The 16,282-nt window shown below is 41.1% G+C and overlaps 1 protein-coding gene and 1 pseudogene across 11 annotated transcripts in view; one reads left to right on the plus strand and one right to left on the minus strand.

Annotated features, from left to right (window-relative positions):
• The window catches only part of DLG1 (discs large MAGUK scaffold protein 1), a 237,004-nt gene that overhangs the window by 125,805 nt on the left and 94,917 nt on the right, over window positions 1-16,282 (plus strand). For all 10 annotated transcript variants that reach the window (XM_084871554.1, XM_084871550.1, XM_084871555.1 and 7 more), the window contains one exon: window positions 9,946-10,090. In XM_084871554.1, the coding sequence (XP_084727680.1) occupies window positions 9,946-10,090 (145 nt within the window). The remainder of the gene's footprint in view (window positions 1-9,945; window positions 10,091-16,282) is intronic.
• LOC311616416 (large ribosomal subunit protein eL36-like) lies at window positions 11,204-11,574 on the minus strand (annotated as a pseudogene). The gene has a single exon. The product of its transcript is annotated as a large ribosomal subunit protein eL36-like (transcript).

A 16,282-nucleotide genomic window follows, 5' to 3' on the forward strand; every position in this document is an offset into this window, starting at 1 on the left:
AGTTGACAAAGACAGCCACATACTCAGTTGCCAGCCCTCTCGAAGGGCGCGCCTTGGTACCTCTAGGATAATCCTCTTTCGCACTCCATATTGAATCCCTTAGTAAATTGTGTCAACTCTTTATCTAATGCTGCCTAAAAATAAAAATAATGACTAAAACAATAACAATTATTTATTTGCTTACAATTCTGCAATTTGGGTAGGTCTTGCCACAACAGCCTATCTCTACTCCACATAATATCAACTAGGTTGGCGCAGCTAAGGCCAGGGATCCACTTCGAAGTTGGCTGGATCACATATGGTAGGTAATTTGTTGTTGGCTATCAGCTGGTAGCTCAACTACAGCTGTTAACTAAGTGTTTAATTCTCCAGTGTCCTCTCCACATGACTAGTTGGACTTCTCACAGAATGGTAGGTTCCAAGAGCGACATACCAAGAGAGAGCCTTCCAAGAAGATAAGCTCCAATGTGTAGCATTTATCAACCCTCTCTTTTTACATATATATTTTAATGATTTTTTTTTACAGAGAAGAAGGGAGAGGGATAGAGAGTTAGAAACATCGATGAGAAGAAAACATCCATCAGCTGCTTCCTGCACACCTCCTACTGGGGATGTGCCTGCAACCAAAGTACATGCCCTTGACAAGAATCAAACCTGGGACCCTTAGGTCCACAGGCCTATGCTCTATCTATCTACTGAACCAAACTGGTTAGGGCTATCAACCCTCTCTTTACATCAGTTACTATTATGTCATTGACTAAAGCTACTTATAAGGCCAAGTAAGATTCACTATAGAAAGGGATTTTACAAGGGTATGAATACCAAGATGGATCGCTCATTGCAGGCCACCAAAGAAACAATATACCACAGCTATGTATTTCAAAATGCAAGCAGTCCTCACTATACACAATAATTTGGGACCATAAAAATTATCATGCAGTTGAAATCTTGAAAGGCAATATTAATAATCAGTGGGAAAACTTATGGTTTGACAAAAATTTAGAAATTTTTGTCAAAATATGAAAACTCCCCTGCTGTTGATTATAAAGGTACAAATGAGGACAATAAAAGGTATAATAAAGCAAATATTTGTTTACTTAGTGCACTGTAATTTAAGATAATAGAAACATTTATAGTATTTTTTAAAATATATTTCATTAATTTTTTTACAAGAAGAAGGGAGAAAGAGAGAGAGAAGAAAGAGAGAGAGTTAGAAACATTGATGAAGATCAGAGAGAAACATTGATCAGCTGCCTCCTGCACACCCCCTACTGGGGATGTGCCTGCAACCAAGGTACATGCCCCTGACCGGAATTGAACCTGGGACCTTTCAGTCCAAAGGTTGATGTTCTATCCACTGAGCCAAACCAGTTTGGCTATAGTATTTTTTTTCTTTGCCAAAAAATTTACCAAAAAGGAGAGCAATCTGAACTTAAAGCTAGCAGAAGGAAGAAAGGAAATAATTAATATTAGAGCAGAAATGAATATAATAGTTGGAAAAAACCATAAAGAAGATCAACAAAACCAAAACTTGATTCTTTAAAATTAACAAAATTGACATTTAGTTAGACAAGGAGAAAAAAAAAAAAACTTATTTCTAAAAGTAGGAATGAAAAAAGAGACATAAGAGAACACTTTTATTTATGAACAACTATATGCCAACCAACACATGAGATAACTTACATAAAATGGGTAAATTCTTCTGGCTTTTTTTTCTTTTCTTTTTTTTTAATCAATCTTTATTGTTCATATTGTTACAAAGGTTCCTCATTTCTTCCCCCCTCCACCAGGTTCCCACCCCACCCTTCGCCCCCTCCCCATCCCCCATTGTCCTCATCCATAGGTGCAGTTTATGTTCAGTCTCTTCCTCCCTCCCTTTCCCCGATAGTAAATCCCTTTTCAGATAGTAAATCAGTTACTTAGCATTTTCTCATATCAATAATAGCACCACATGCCCAATGATACATTTCACACAAAAGACATTTCCAAATAGGTCAACCAGCCTCATCCAGGCCCCACCCAAGGCACTCACAGATCAACACCCCAGCGCTATACTAACTCAACACATCCAGATCTAAGCCTTCATCACTTGATTCAGCAGACCCTCAAGTTCCCACAAAAGTTTCCAGCCATGTCTGAGAGGCAGCCGTGGGGCAGGGGCAGGCGAGAAGCGAGCTGTTACGGGCCTGGATGCTCCGGGCCTGGCCTCTGTTGCTCTGGTTCGTTCCACAACCAGCTGCTTCGGGTCTGGTCACTGCCGCTCCCGACCTAGTTGTTCTGGACCTGGCTGCTGCTGCTCCGGGCCTGGCCACACCCGACCCGGCTGCTCTGGGCCTGGCCGCTCCCAGCCTGGCAGCCGCTGCTCTGGGCCTGGCCGCACCAGACCCGGCTACTCCGGGCCTGGCCGCACCAGACCCGGCTGCTCCGGGCTTGGCCGCTCCCAGCCTGGCAGCTGCTGCTACGGGCCTGGCTGCACCAGACCCGGCTGCTCTGGGCCCGGCTGCCCCGGGCCTGGCCGCTCCGAGTCTGGCTGCTCCCAGCCTGGATACTCCAGGCTTGGCTACTGCTAATCTGGGCCTGGCTACTCCCAACCCGGCTGCTCTGGGCCCGGCTTCTCCGGGCCCGGCCATTCCGGGTCTGGGTGTTCCTGGACTGGCCACCCTGGGCTTGGCTGCCTCCGCCTCAGGCCTGGCTGCCACTGCCCCAGGTCTGGCTGCTCCAGTGCTGGCTGTTGTTGCTCTGGTTCTGGCTGCTGCTGCTCTGGGGCCTGGCCGTTGCTGCTCCGGGCCCGGTTGCCACTGCCTTGTGCCTGGGCACTCTATGCCTGGCCGCCGCTGTTCCAACATTGGCCGCCGCTGTTCCAACATTCTGTCCTTTTTTTTTTTTTTTTTTAAACGCATTTATGTTGCAATGTTGGCTGGTGAGTTGAGTTCTGACTTAGTCTTTGATTTTTCAAGATCTTCTTTGTATTCTTTCTTAAGTAATTTTACTATCTTTTGCTCTCACTTGATTTCTTCACATTGAGAACTTTGGTTTCTTCCTCCTTGTCCTGGGAGCTCAGCAGGTTGGCCTGTGGTACCCCTTTGTTCTCCGCGGGCTCCCGCGCTGCTCCAGCCTGTTGCCGGGGTCAGCGCCGCCCAGGAAGCAGCCCCCGGCCTTGGCTCCGTTGCCCGCGCTCAGAGTTCAATGGCTCAGGGGCACACCCCCCCCCTGGGGGCCCCGGCGCCCGGCTCTCTGCCGGCGCCAGGCTGGCTGGTGTCCGACAGGGGCTCCTGCTCCCTGTCGCATTCCTCCAGTCTGGACCTTTTTTTCTCCTTCCCGCTAGGGGAGTCTAGGATCAGAGTCAACAGACTGTCCTCTGCGCGTGCGCACGACTCTGGGGGCTCCGCTTTTTTCCACTCTTCTGGGATTCCGCCTCACAGCCCCATCTCCCCCTGCCCGAGCCTGGGTCCCCAGTGTCTGGTCCAGGACTGGGGTTCAGAGCAGTCCAGACTGAGGCTCAGCGCCACCGGAGGCTTTGTTTCTTCCCGCTAGGGTAATCCAGCATCAGAGTCAACATTCAGTCCTCTGCGCGCAATGTGCGTGCGACTCCGGGGGCCCTGCTTTTTGCTGCTCGCCTGGGATTCTGCCTCACAGCCCCGTCTCCCCCGCCGGAGCCTGGGTCCCCAGGGTCTGGCTCATAACTGGGGCTCAGCGCTGCCGGTTTGGGGGGTTTAGCCCAGGCTGGGGGTTTTATTTCCTTCCTGCTAGGGAACGCCAGGCAGCACCCAGCCCTCTCCTCCTCTCCGGCTGCGACCTCTCCGCGTACGAGCGCGCAGCATGTCTCCGTACCTTAGGCTTTTTTTTTCAGCTTCTCTGATTTTCCTTCTGGTTTTCTCTTTCCTTCTTGTTGTAGAATTTTCAGTCAGTCGACTACCTGTAGCTCTGGGCGATGTCCACTCTACATTTTAGTTGTATTCCATTGAAATTGTTGTGTGCTGCTGCGGTTAGGTGTCTAACCGAGCAGCCATCTTGGATCCTCGAAATCCTTCTGGCTTTTTATGTTCCAGATCTTTGACTTGATTCTTGCGATCTTCCATTCTGGTTTTAGGACTCTGTATAATATTTTTTTATTTCAGACAATGTATTCTTTATTTCTTGTTGATCCCTTATCATTTCTTCTTGATTCCTTATTAATTCTAGTTGATCTCTTTTCATATCCTCATAGGTCTTATCGATCTTTTCGAGGAAATTCTTGAAAAACCTTATAAGTGTAGATTTGAACTCTATATCCAGTCGCTTTTTGTCCTCCATTTCTTTCGTTTGTGATCTATTTCATTTCGGCATTTTCGCAGCTTCTTTGATGGGGCATGGTTTCAGAATGGAGCCTACAGCTTTGGCTTTCTTCAGCCACGCCCTTTGAGGCTCCTGGGTCTCAGGGTCCTTCATTACTCGTTGCAAGCGCTTCTGAGAGAAAGGTGCCCTCAATTTTCGCCTGCTACCAAACAGTCCAGGCTCTCCCCCAATGAGCCCGGTATTGGGGTTCAGTTCAGTTGGAAGTGGAGTTGGAGGTGGCGTTCAGAGCAGTCTAGAGCCCATCTCCTTCCCGCCAGGGCAATCCCGCAGCACAGCCAACCGTCCATTCTCTGGGCGCAATGTGCGCGCCTCCGGGGCCTTCTTTCGCTGCTCCCCCGGGGTTCCGCCTTACAGCCCAGCTCCCTCTGTTTGAGCCTGGATCCCCAGGGTCTGGCCTAGAACTTGGGTTCAGAGAAGTCGGAACTGGGGCCCAACACAGTTGGAGCTTTTATCTCCTTCCTGCTAGGGAACGCCAGCCAGGCACTCAGCCTCCCTCCTCTCCAGCTCCGTTCTCTCCTCGCGCGCCGCGTGTCTCCGTACCTTAGGCTTTTACAGCTCCTCCGCTCTTCCTTCTGGTTTTCTCCTTGCTTCTCGTTGTAGAATTTCCAGTCAGTCGACTTTCCTGTAGTTCTGGGTAATGTCCATTTTTTATTTTAGTTGTATTTTATTGAAATTGTTGTGTGCGGCTGCGGCTAGGTGTTTACCTGGGCAGCCATCTTGGATTCTCTCTAAAATGGGTTCATTCTTAAGAAAGACACAAAGTACCTCTTCTATTCACTGTTGCATTGATATTCAGGACAACACAGAATGAAAAAGAAATTCAGATTTAGAAGGAAATGTACAACTATATTCATAGGTTATGTCATAATGTATATAGAAAATCTTTTTTAAAAAATTTTTATTGTTCAGATTATTACAAATGTTCCTCAATTTTTTCCCCTCCATTGCTCCCCTCCACCAGGTTCCCACCCCACCCTCTGCCCTTTCCCAACCCCCCATTGTCCTCATCCATAGGGGCACAGTTTTTGATCAGTCTCTTCCCATACCCCCACTCCCCTTTTCCCCAAGAATGGTCAGTCCACTCCCCTTCTATACCTGTGATTCTATTATATTCACCAGTTAATATTGTTCATCAGATTTTTTAATTCCCTTGGCTTTTAGTTTCACTTGTTGATAGTTGCATATTTGTTGATTATAATTTTTATCTTTATCTTCTTCCTCTTCCTAAATAACCCCCTTCAGCAATTCATATAATTCTGGTTTAGCAGTGATGAATTTCTTTAGCTTTTTTTTTATTAGTGAAGCTCTTTATCTGGTCTTCGATTCTGAGTGATAGCTTTGCTGAGTAGAGCATTTTTGGCTGTAGGTTCTTGCTATTCATCACCTTGAATATTTCTTGCCATTCCCTTCTGGCCTGCATGGTTTCTGTTGAGAAATCAGCTGACAATCGTATGGGTGTTCCATTATAGGTAACTACCTGCTTTGCTCTTGCTGCTTTTAATATTCTCTCTTTGTCTTTCACTCTTGGAATTTTAATTATGTTGTGTCTTGGTGTGTTCCTCTTTGGATTCCTTTTGTTTGGGGTTCTGTGTGCTTCCTGGACTTTTAAGTCTATTTCTTTCACCAGGTGGGGAAGTTTTCTGTCACTATTTTTTCTAATATGCTTTGGGTATCTTGCTCTCTTTCTTCTTCTGGGACCCCCATAATTCTGATGTTGGTTCGTTTGAAGTTGTCCCAGAGGTTTCTTACACTATCTTCAACTTTCTGGATTCTCTTGTCTTCTTGCTTCTGCGGAGGAGTGTCCTCCGGGTCTTTGTGTTCTAAATCTTTGACTTGAATCTTCCATTCTGTTTTTAGGACTCTGTATAATATTTTTTTATTTCAGACAATGTATTCTTTATTTCTAGTTGATCCCTTTTCATATCCTTATTGGTCTCGTTTATTTTATCGGCCTTTTCTTTTCTTTTTTTTTAATATATTTTATTGATTTTGTACAGAGAGGAAGGGAGAGAGATAGAGAGATAGAAACATCAATGAGAGAGAGTCATCGATCAGCTGCCTCTTGCATACCCCCTACCGGGGATGTGCCCGCAACCAAGGTACATGCCCCTGACAGGAATCGAACCTGGGACCTTTCAGTCCGCAGACCGACGCTCTATCCACCGAGCCAAACCGGTTTCATCCTATCGCCCTTTTCTATTAAATTCTTGAAAAACCTTATAAGCGTTTTATATCAAGTCGCTTCTTTTCCTCCATTTCTTTCATTTGTGATCTGTTTCCTTGTCTCGGCATTTTCACAGCTTCCCTGAGTTGTTAGTGTGGCTTTGTGTGCTAAGGTGTCCTATATAGTTCAGTGGGTCAGCCTCTCAGTTACCTGAGGTGGACAGCTTTGATGTAGCCCTTTGTGGGCTATGTGTGCAGTCTTGTTGTTAAGCCTTGCTTGTTATTGGTATCACTGGAAAGCGTTGATCTCCAAGCCAATTGGCTATGAGGATCAGAAGTGTCTCAGCTAGGAGGGCTTCTGTCTATATAGAAAATGTTAAGAAATCTAACATAACATAACATAATGAACAAGTTTACCAAGGTTACAGTATACACCTTCACCACCTAAAAATCAATTCTGTTTTTACACAGAAAATAGATGAATGGTGAATAAATGAATTTTTAAAAATCTTGACTATTACCAGTGGAAATACAAATTTAAATATAATTGATGTATAAATTAAAATGCATAATTTTACAGGCTCTTTTTATACAGTAAAGTAATGTTACTCAGTGTTTGTAACGGTCTTAGTAGATGGATACTCATATTCTATGGGTATAAATGTACTAAATCAATTTTTTAGAACAGTTTAACCTGTTAACCGGGGAGTTCCCTTTTTAATTACGCAAGGTACAACAGGCGCATACTCTTTCACTAGGACGTGTCAGTACGACGCCCAGTGGATGTAATTTTATATTATTATTTTTTTATTTATACTTAATTAAAATAAATGAAATATATATTTTTTGTTTATATATAAAGCGCAAAGGAAAATACAAAATTACAAACAAATAGAAAAGAATACCAACAAAAAAATGGAAACATTGAATTAAAATTATAAATTTTATAAACAATTATAAAGATTACAAAAAATATATATATCTTATTTCTACACACAATAAAAAATATTTAAAAAGTTAACAATTACAGAACAATAAACAAAAGCACACAGATAAAATAGAAATATTGAGTTTAAAAAATTGAAATATAGATGTAAAAATTCAAAACTCAAGTTCCGTGTGATATATTTTAAAACAATTGTTGATACATAGTGCTACCTTACAATCCGGACACCAGTATGTAGATTCTTTCCTAACACCTTTTTTGTAGCAAACTCGGCATTTCCTGGATTTAGTTTTTCCTATATCACTTTTATTTGTTCTGGAAAATGCCTTTCAACTAAGCATGATGGTTTAGATGTAGAGCTGCTTGTTGATGTCTTTGGGTGGGTTTTCACTATGTTGTTATCTGCCAATTTCTCTACACACTCTATCAAAAAGTGTAATCAATCCAAATGACCTTTATCTTTTTTGTATATAATAAATGCATTGAAGCAGCACATATCAATTAATCGTAGAAAATTTTTTTTATAAAAATTTTTCACCCTATTATGGGCAGCCGTGTAGGCCACCATAACTCCATCTCCCAAATCTACGCCGCCCATATTCTTGTTATAATCCAGGACAACATTCGGTTTTTCTTGCCTTCTTCCTCTCTTTTCAGTCATTGTCTTTTCGTCATTATGAATAGAACTGAGCATCAATACGTCTTTTTTATCCTTCCATTTTAAAACCATAAGTTTGTCTTTGATTCTTACTATATGTTCATTTTTCTGTAATTTTTTTTATTTTACTGGGGATTCCGACTCTGTTTATCCTCATTGTTCCAACAATGTCTGTATTGTTTTGACACAAGAGTTCAGCCAAATGAATTGATGTACAGAAACTATCTAAGTAAATCCATAACCTTTTTTCAGTAAGTCATGTGTTAACTCCAAAACAATTCTTGTTGATTGTTTTTCTTGTGGGTAGTTCGAACCATAATTTGTGTCCTTGCCTGTGTATAAAATTATATTTTGTATGTATCCAGATTGGCTTTCACTCAAAATAAACAACTTCATTCCAAATCTAGCTCTTTTTGTAGATATATTCAATATATTGTTTCCAAGATAAATTCCCTTTCTATAATAAAAGAGATTCATCTATGCACATTTCTTGTTCACATACATAAAAACTTTTAAACTTTTCTGACAAATTATTGATGATTGGATCAGTTTTATATGTTTTTCTATTATATAAAGGTTGGAGATACAAAAAATATAAGTAAATAATATATAATACAAAAATAGGTGGATAAGTGTAAGTACGTACCCGTCACTGCTCACCCAGAACACGTCCACCACTCTCAATAGCGAAATTATACTGATTCCCTCCGTGTCTTAAATTCATGTCGAGACATGTATGGATGACTAATAGCTTTGTTGTTCGGAAATATATGTCCCGCCCGTTTCAGGGCGCAACATATATTTCAAGGACGTATTCATATGTCCTACCCGTACTCGATATTGTTTACGTTTGACGTATTTATAAGTCCTGCTCGGTTAACAGGTTAAACTATTAAGATTGGAATGGCTTTATAAATTATCATAGAATTCCACAATGGGGTACTGTACAATAGTTTTTAAATGAGATAATTCCTTGTAGCCCAATATGGGATGATCTCTAAGATACCTTATATTAAAAATCAAGTTGCAGAACAAAAACCTTATGGTTTCATTTTCTTTAAAAACAAAACAAACAAACAAAACTAAAACATACCTACACACATTCCTAAATGCCCAAGAGTGTGTGGGAGCCCTAAGCAAAGGATTAGGCTGGATGTTCAAGGTCCGTTTGCCTTATGCATGTACAAAGGCCAGGACACGGCAGTTTTACTGTATGCACTGAATAGGCGTATGTTTCTATAATCCAAATATTGATGTCTCTATTTGGCAAGAACTCTCTTTTGTCTACGTTGCTATAAGAGTGTGTTGCTGGCCAGCAGGTGGCTGGCTCCTGTTTGCTGTGGCTATTATACTTTGTAAGGCTGCTTTCGCACAGCTGCTTTGTGGGGCTACTTTGAAGAGCTACTTTGTCTGATGGCTCCTAATTAGCAATGGCCGCTTGGTCTGCAATAAAGTCTCTTATCTGCCTACCACTTCTCATATCTTCTCTGTCTAATAACCTGCGTTCAAGGAGATACAGCACAAGTATAGACTTGTGCTCCCAACAAGCGAGGTTCAGTAGTAAATGCTCTGACAGAGTGGAACGAAGAAGAGTTCAGTCTTGGGGATTGGGAAGAAGAGGGCTAGAATCAAAATTGGCCATTTCATTAACATACAACTTCACTTATCATAACTTGCTGATATCATAGACAATAAAAATGGATATTTTCTTTTCACACACCTTTATATTCTTTAAATCAATCCCATATTTTTCTCACCTTTGATGTAAATATTGACCACCTTTTAAAAAGCAGAAAGCAAGGCAACATGTTTTAAAATAAATGTCTTGGTGATTTTCTTTTAGGTGAATAGTGTGTGTTTAGAAGAAGTTACTCATGAAGAAGCAGTGACTGCTTTAAAGAACACGTCTGATTTTGTTTATTTGAAAGTGGCAAAACCTACAAGTATGTATATGAATGATGGCTATGCACCACCTGATATCACTAACTGTAAGTCCTTTTGCTTTCATCTATGTTATTGTTGCCTTAGCTACTTTTCTTAGTCTCCTTGTAGTAGATTCTTTTTTTTTTAATCTTTATTACTGAGAGTATTACAGATGTTCCCTTATTGTCCCCCTCCACCCAATTCCAAACCCACTCCAGACCTTTACCACCCTATTGTCTGTGTCCATAGATAATGCATATAAGATCTTTTTTTAAAATATATTTCTATTAATTTTCTCCAGAGAGGAAGGGAGAGGGATAGAGAGCTAGAAACATAAAGGAGAGAGAAACATCGACCAGCTTCCTCTTGCATACCCCTTACCAGGGATGTGCCCGCAACCAAGGTACATGCCCTTGACCTGAATCGAACCTGGGACCTTTCAGTCCTCAGGCCGACGCTCTATCCACTGAGCCAAACCGGTTTCAGCATATCTTTGATTAATCTCTTCTCACTCCCCTCCTTCCTCCTGTCCTCTAAGATTTGTCCTTCTGTTTTCATGTGTCCATACCTCTGGTTCTATTTTATTCATGTTTATTTTGTTCATTAGATTTCTTGTTAGTTTATTTTGATTTTTAGATTTAATTGTTGATAGATATGTCTTTACTGCCATTTTATTGTTCATATTTTTTATCTCCTCCCCTCCTCCTCTTTCTTCTTTTTCCTCCTCTTCTTAAGGATTACCCTTCAACATTTCCTGTAATATTAGTTTGGTAGTTGATTAACTTCTGTAGCTTTTTCTAGTCTTTGAAGCTTTTTTTTTTTTTTTTAAATATATATATTTTATTGATTTTCCACAGAGAGGAAGGGAGAGAGATAGAGAGCTAGAAACGTCGATGAGAGAGAAACATCGACCAGCTGCCTCTTGCACACCCCCCACTGTGGATGTGCCCGCAACCAATGTACATGCCCCTGACCAGAATCGAACCTGGGACCTTTCAGTCTGCAGACCACGCTCTACCACTGAGCCAAACCGGTTTCGGCTAGTCTTTGAAGCTTTTTATCTGATCTTCAATTCTAAACAATAGCTTTGCTGAATAGAGTGACCTTGGTTGTAGTCCCTTGCTGTTCATCACTTTGAATATTTTTGTTTGTTTGTTTTGGGGTTTTTTTGTTTCTGAACCTGTTTTATTATACAGATGGGGTGGGGCTCAGTCCTTCTTGGCTGCTGCCTTCCTCGTGGCTGTAAGGACATTGCTCAGCTCCTCTCTCTTCCTCTTGTCGCAAATGTGTGTCCCCACCCTTTTCTTGATGAATTTCAGGGCCCTCTTGTCCTTAGAGACTTTGAGCAGCTCCATGGCATGACACCTCTCAGATCATGTCCCGAACGAACTTGGTGTGCTTGGTGAGGCGCCCGCCGCGGCGGCTGTGCCTCGGCTTGCTCACGTTCTTGGTCACCTTGTGGCCCTTGTTGAGGCCCACAGCCATGGGGTGGCGCAGAGCCATGGCTGCTGCTCTCCTCAATGGCTGCCGGCGGAAGGGCTCCACTTTGAATATTTATTGCCACTTCCTACTGGCCTGCAAAGTTTCTATTGAGAAATCAGCTGACAGTCACATGGGCACTCTCTTGTAGGTAACTGTTTCTCTTGCTGCTTTTTAGATTCTTTTTTTCTTTTTTTTTTTCTTTTTTTGTCTTTAACCTTTGGCATTTTTATTATGATGTGTCTTGGTATGGGCCTCCTTGGATTCCCCTTGTTTGGGACTTTGCGTTTCTTGGACTTGTAAGTCTATTTCTTTCAACAAGTAGGGGAAGTTTTCTCTTATTTCTTCAAAGAGGCTTTCAATATCTTGCTCTGTCTCTTCTCCTAATAGCACCCCCATAAGGCGAATGTTGGTGCACTTGAAGTTGTCCCAGAAGTTCCTTAACACTATCTTCATGTTTTTGGATTTATTTTTCTTTTAGCTCTTCTGATCAGGTGTTGTATGTTTCCTCATATTCCAAATCATTCATTTAATTCTCAGAATCCTCTACTCTACTGTTGAATTCTTGTAAGTTATTCTTTATTTTAGTAAGTGTATGCTTAATGTCTGACTGGCCCTTTTTCATGTCTTTGATGTTCTCACTAAGGTTTTGAAAATTCTCACTAAGATGCTTGAAAATCTCACTAAGTCCCTTGAAGCTCTCAGTAAAGATCCCTGAGCAACCTTATAATCATTGTTTTGAACTCTGAATATAGTAGTTTGCTTCCATTTCATTTATTTCTGTTTCTGGAGACTTATTCTGTTCTTTCATTTGTGACATGATTCTTTGTCTGCACATTTTGGCTATTTCTGTGTATTAGGTGGAGCTGCTATGTCTCCTGGAATTGGTAGCGTGACCTTGTGTAGTAGATGTCCTTTTGGGTCGAGTGACTCAGCCTCCCCAGTAACCTGAACTGGGCCCTCTAGGTGCACCCTTTATGGGCAGTGTGCACGTCTTGTTGTAGTGGAGCCTTCAGCCTCCCCAGTAACCTGAACTGGGCCCTCTAGGTGCACCCTTTATGGGCAGTGTGCACGTCTTGTTGTAGTGGAGCCTTGATTGCTGTTGGAATTAGCAGGAGGAATTGACCTCCAGGCCAGTTAGCTGTGAGGACCAGCTGTGACTATAGTGGAAGAGCTGCTATGCAGGAGACACTCCTGTGGAGCAAGACTTGCTTCATTGTGCTTTGGTGCTCTCTAAGTCTGCCCCTTAAGTGTGTCACTTGTGGATATGTAGGGTTGTAATCTCATGGTTTGAAGGTTTGAAGCTTTCCACCAGGTGTACTGGCTCATGGGTCTTCCTGGAGGTGTAAAGTCAGCCACTGCCTGGGGCCACCTAGCAGGAGCTACAGATTAATCTGCACATAGCTGCTACTTGTACTAGGCCTGGAAGTGCCCAGGCAGGCCCAGCTCTGAAGCAAGGAAGTCTAGTGCTAGTCCTGGGTCTTGGGCCTCTTAATGAAAGGTATGGGGTACAGACACCAGCTGCTGCTTGTTTGAGAGATTTTAGGAAAGTCTATCTGAACTAGAACATGCCATTCATATGGAAAAGTTGCTGCAAACAGCTTGGGGCGGGGAAGGGGTATCTCAGGGAATCACCAGGGGGGAGCAAGCAGTGTGAGACAAGCTGATGAAAACTCAGATATGGCTGTTGTTCATCTCTGGAATTGAGGGGAGGTCCCAACATGGGAACAAGGATCCCTGTGAGATCTCCTGTCTGTGAGAAAGCTGCACCTGAGTTCTTACCCTGATGCCAGACAATGCAGTTCCTCCCTGAATGTTACAGGTTCCTGTCAAACTGGCTGCCCTAGTGCTGCCCTTTGAGAAGTCTGCCTAGATCTCTAGCAGCAGCTGTGTTACTCAGCCCAGTTATCACTGGTTTCTACAGCCTGAGGTTACGAGGACTTTTCTTTCCAGCTCTTGAACCTTTGGCTGTGTGTCCAGTGAGGAGCTGGGACCTCTTTCTCCTCACTGGAGGCCTCCGTAGCCACAATATCCTTCCTGATTAAAAACACACCACACATGGGCATCATACCTCTCCTCTCCTACCAGTCTCAGTGTGCTTTCTTCTTTACTTCTCTACTTTTAGGGCTAACATTCAGCCAGATTTCAGGTGGTTCTGAATTATGTATTTTAGTTATAATTTTGTTGTGGTTTTTGGAACAGCATGTAACAGCATTTACCTATGCCACCATCTTGATTCCCCTGTATTCTTAGATGTTAATGTATCTTTATAAAAAGTTCACAATATAAAGTTAAGACACATTATACAAATATTTTTAAAGGAACTACTAAGCATTTTAACCTAATAATTTTTTTTAACCTAATAATTTTTAAAAATCAATTTTAAGTTAAAATCTTCATAATGGGGGTAAGTCTTTTCTTTTTTTCTTTTCTCTTTTTTTAAATATTTTATTGATTTTTTTACAGAGAGGAAGGGAGAGGGATAGAGAGCTAGAAACATCGATGAGAGAGAAACACCAACCAGCTGCCTCCTGCACACCCCCCACTGGGGATGTGCCCGCAACCAATGTACATGCCCTTGACCGGAATCGAACCTGGGACCTTTCAGTCCGCAGGCCGACGCTCTACCACTGAGCCAAACCGGTTTCGGCAAGGTGGGGATAAGGCTTTTCACCTTTATTGTTTTATAACAGCAATTACTAACATTTAAAGCATTGATTCTCAAACTTTTATGTAAATAGCAGTCGCCAAAGGTTATTTGTAAATAATATAGATTCTTGTTTTGTTTTAATAGTTTTAGAGTACAGAAATTTATTTAAACAAGCAATTGATTCTTTTAACAAGCAAGATAATTTTAATGATTCTAGTGCTGCTGGCTCATGGCCCACACTTTGAGAAACACTAATTTAAAATACAGTATTTCAGAAACTTAGACTTTTCTATAGTCTCAACTATGTGCATACAGATGTTATTTCTATACTTCAAACTCCTAGTGTATTCCCTAACTATATTTGTTTACAATACAATTGTGTTGCCTGGAATTAAATTGTTAATGAAAGTACTTATGTTGTTTCCTATTTGATTGTCATTTTTTTTAATGTACAAGCTGAGATGAAATTTAAATCTATTTTAATGTATTGGTGTTGATTACAAAATGAAAGTTTTATTTGATTTGGTGCATTAGTTCATTTTAGAAGCACCATGTGTGGTAAAGATCTTTAATATATTTCTTGTAATATCTTTTATCAGGTTTTTCTTTTTTAAATTGTAGAGATATTTGTGAATTTTGCAAGTGTCAATATTTCTAATTTTAAAATTGGTAAAATTCATTATAACCAGTAATTATTGTAAGTTAAATACAAATTATAGCTCTAGCTGGTTTGGCTCAGTGGATAAAGTGTTGACCTGTGGACTGAAGGGTCCCAGGTTCGATTCTGGTCGAGGGCACATGCCTAGGTTGCAGGCTCAGTCCCCAGTAAGTAACCAATGAATGATTCTCATCATTGAAGTTTCCCTCCCTCTCTCTCTCTCCCCCCCCTCTCTCTCGCTCAGAAATCAATAAAAATATATTTTTAAAATATACAAATTATATTTTGAAATACATTTACTGTCCTCCAGTGGTACATCTTTATTATCTGCTCATTATTTACGCAAGTATAACTAATAGTATTTCACTAATATTATTCAATCTCTTTAATGGACAAGAATGATGTCTTATATTTTATTTGTGTCAGAAAAAACTTTGGTACTTTTTAAAAATTCTTACATACTGTTGATTTTGAGCACAAATCTATATATAAGGACTTTATGTATTTTTATTTGTGCTTGCAAATTCAATAGCAAGCTAGTCACCAATTTGGGTATCAATCTTATTTATTATGCTGCTTTATCTGTTCAAGACAACTATGTATATTATTTAGCAATAAAAAGAGTGATATCTTGCCATTTACAATAACATAGATAGACCTAAAAGGTATTGTGCTAAGTGAAAAAAGTCAGACAAATAACATGATTTCACTTATATGTAGAATCTTAAGAAAAACAAATGAAATAGAACCAGGCCCCTAGATGCAAAAAATAAACTGATGGGGTGGGGTCCAGGATAAAAAGAGACACCTATGTGCACATTTGTAACAATTGGTCTACAAATTGAGAATTGGTGTCCTGTTTATGACAAAATATACGAATAGCCAGGCTGCTTCTTACAAATATGTTGAACTGAAAAATATCTTTTATTGAATTATTCCTTTTTATTTATAATATGGCATTTTAAAAGTGGAAGAGCTAGTTCTAAAGAACAGTAATTAAATAATGATTTGTTATTTTCCCTAGAGGCATCTGTTATTGAACTAATAGAATAATGATTTTCAACCTTTTTCATCTTATGCTGTACACAAACTAATTACTAAGAAAGATATATGTTTTGCTGATCTGACCAAAAACATAGGTAAAATTTTTATGGATTTATAAAAAAATAAATAATAGTAATTATCTACCCTTTTTTGCTTCAAAGTGACTTTTTAAAAAATCAGGTGCCTATCTATAGTATATAAAGCCAAGCGACCGGAACAGTGGAAGGACCAGAACAACCCCAAACAATTGGTCACTATGAGGCACACTATAGCAGCCAACTGGCCCAATGGGGGTCCAGATCAGCCCTCCCAACCTCCCACAGTCCCTCCCCTTGGCCAGCCCTTCCCCCAGTCGACCCCCCACCCCGATTGAGCCTGGTGGCCAACCTCCCACGTCCCCTCCCCCACCTCTCATCCCCCAACACC

This window comes from Pipistrellus hanaki (assembly GCF_964339955.1).
Source record: "Pipistrellus hanaki genome assembly, chromosome: 2".
NCBI classification, from domain to species: domain Eukaryota; kingdom Metazoa; phylum Chordata; class Mammalia; order Chiroptera; family Vespertilionidae; genus Pipistrellus; species Pipistrellus hanaki.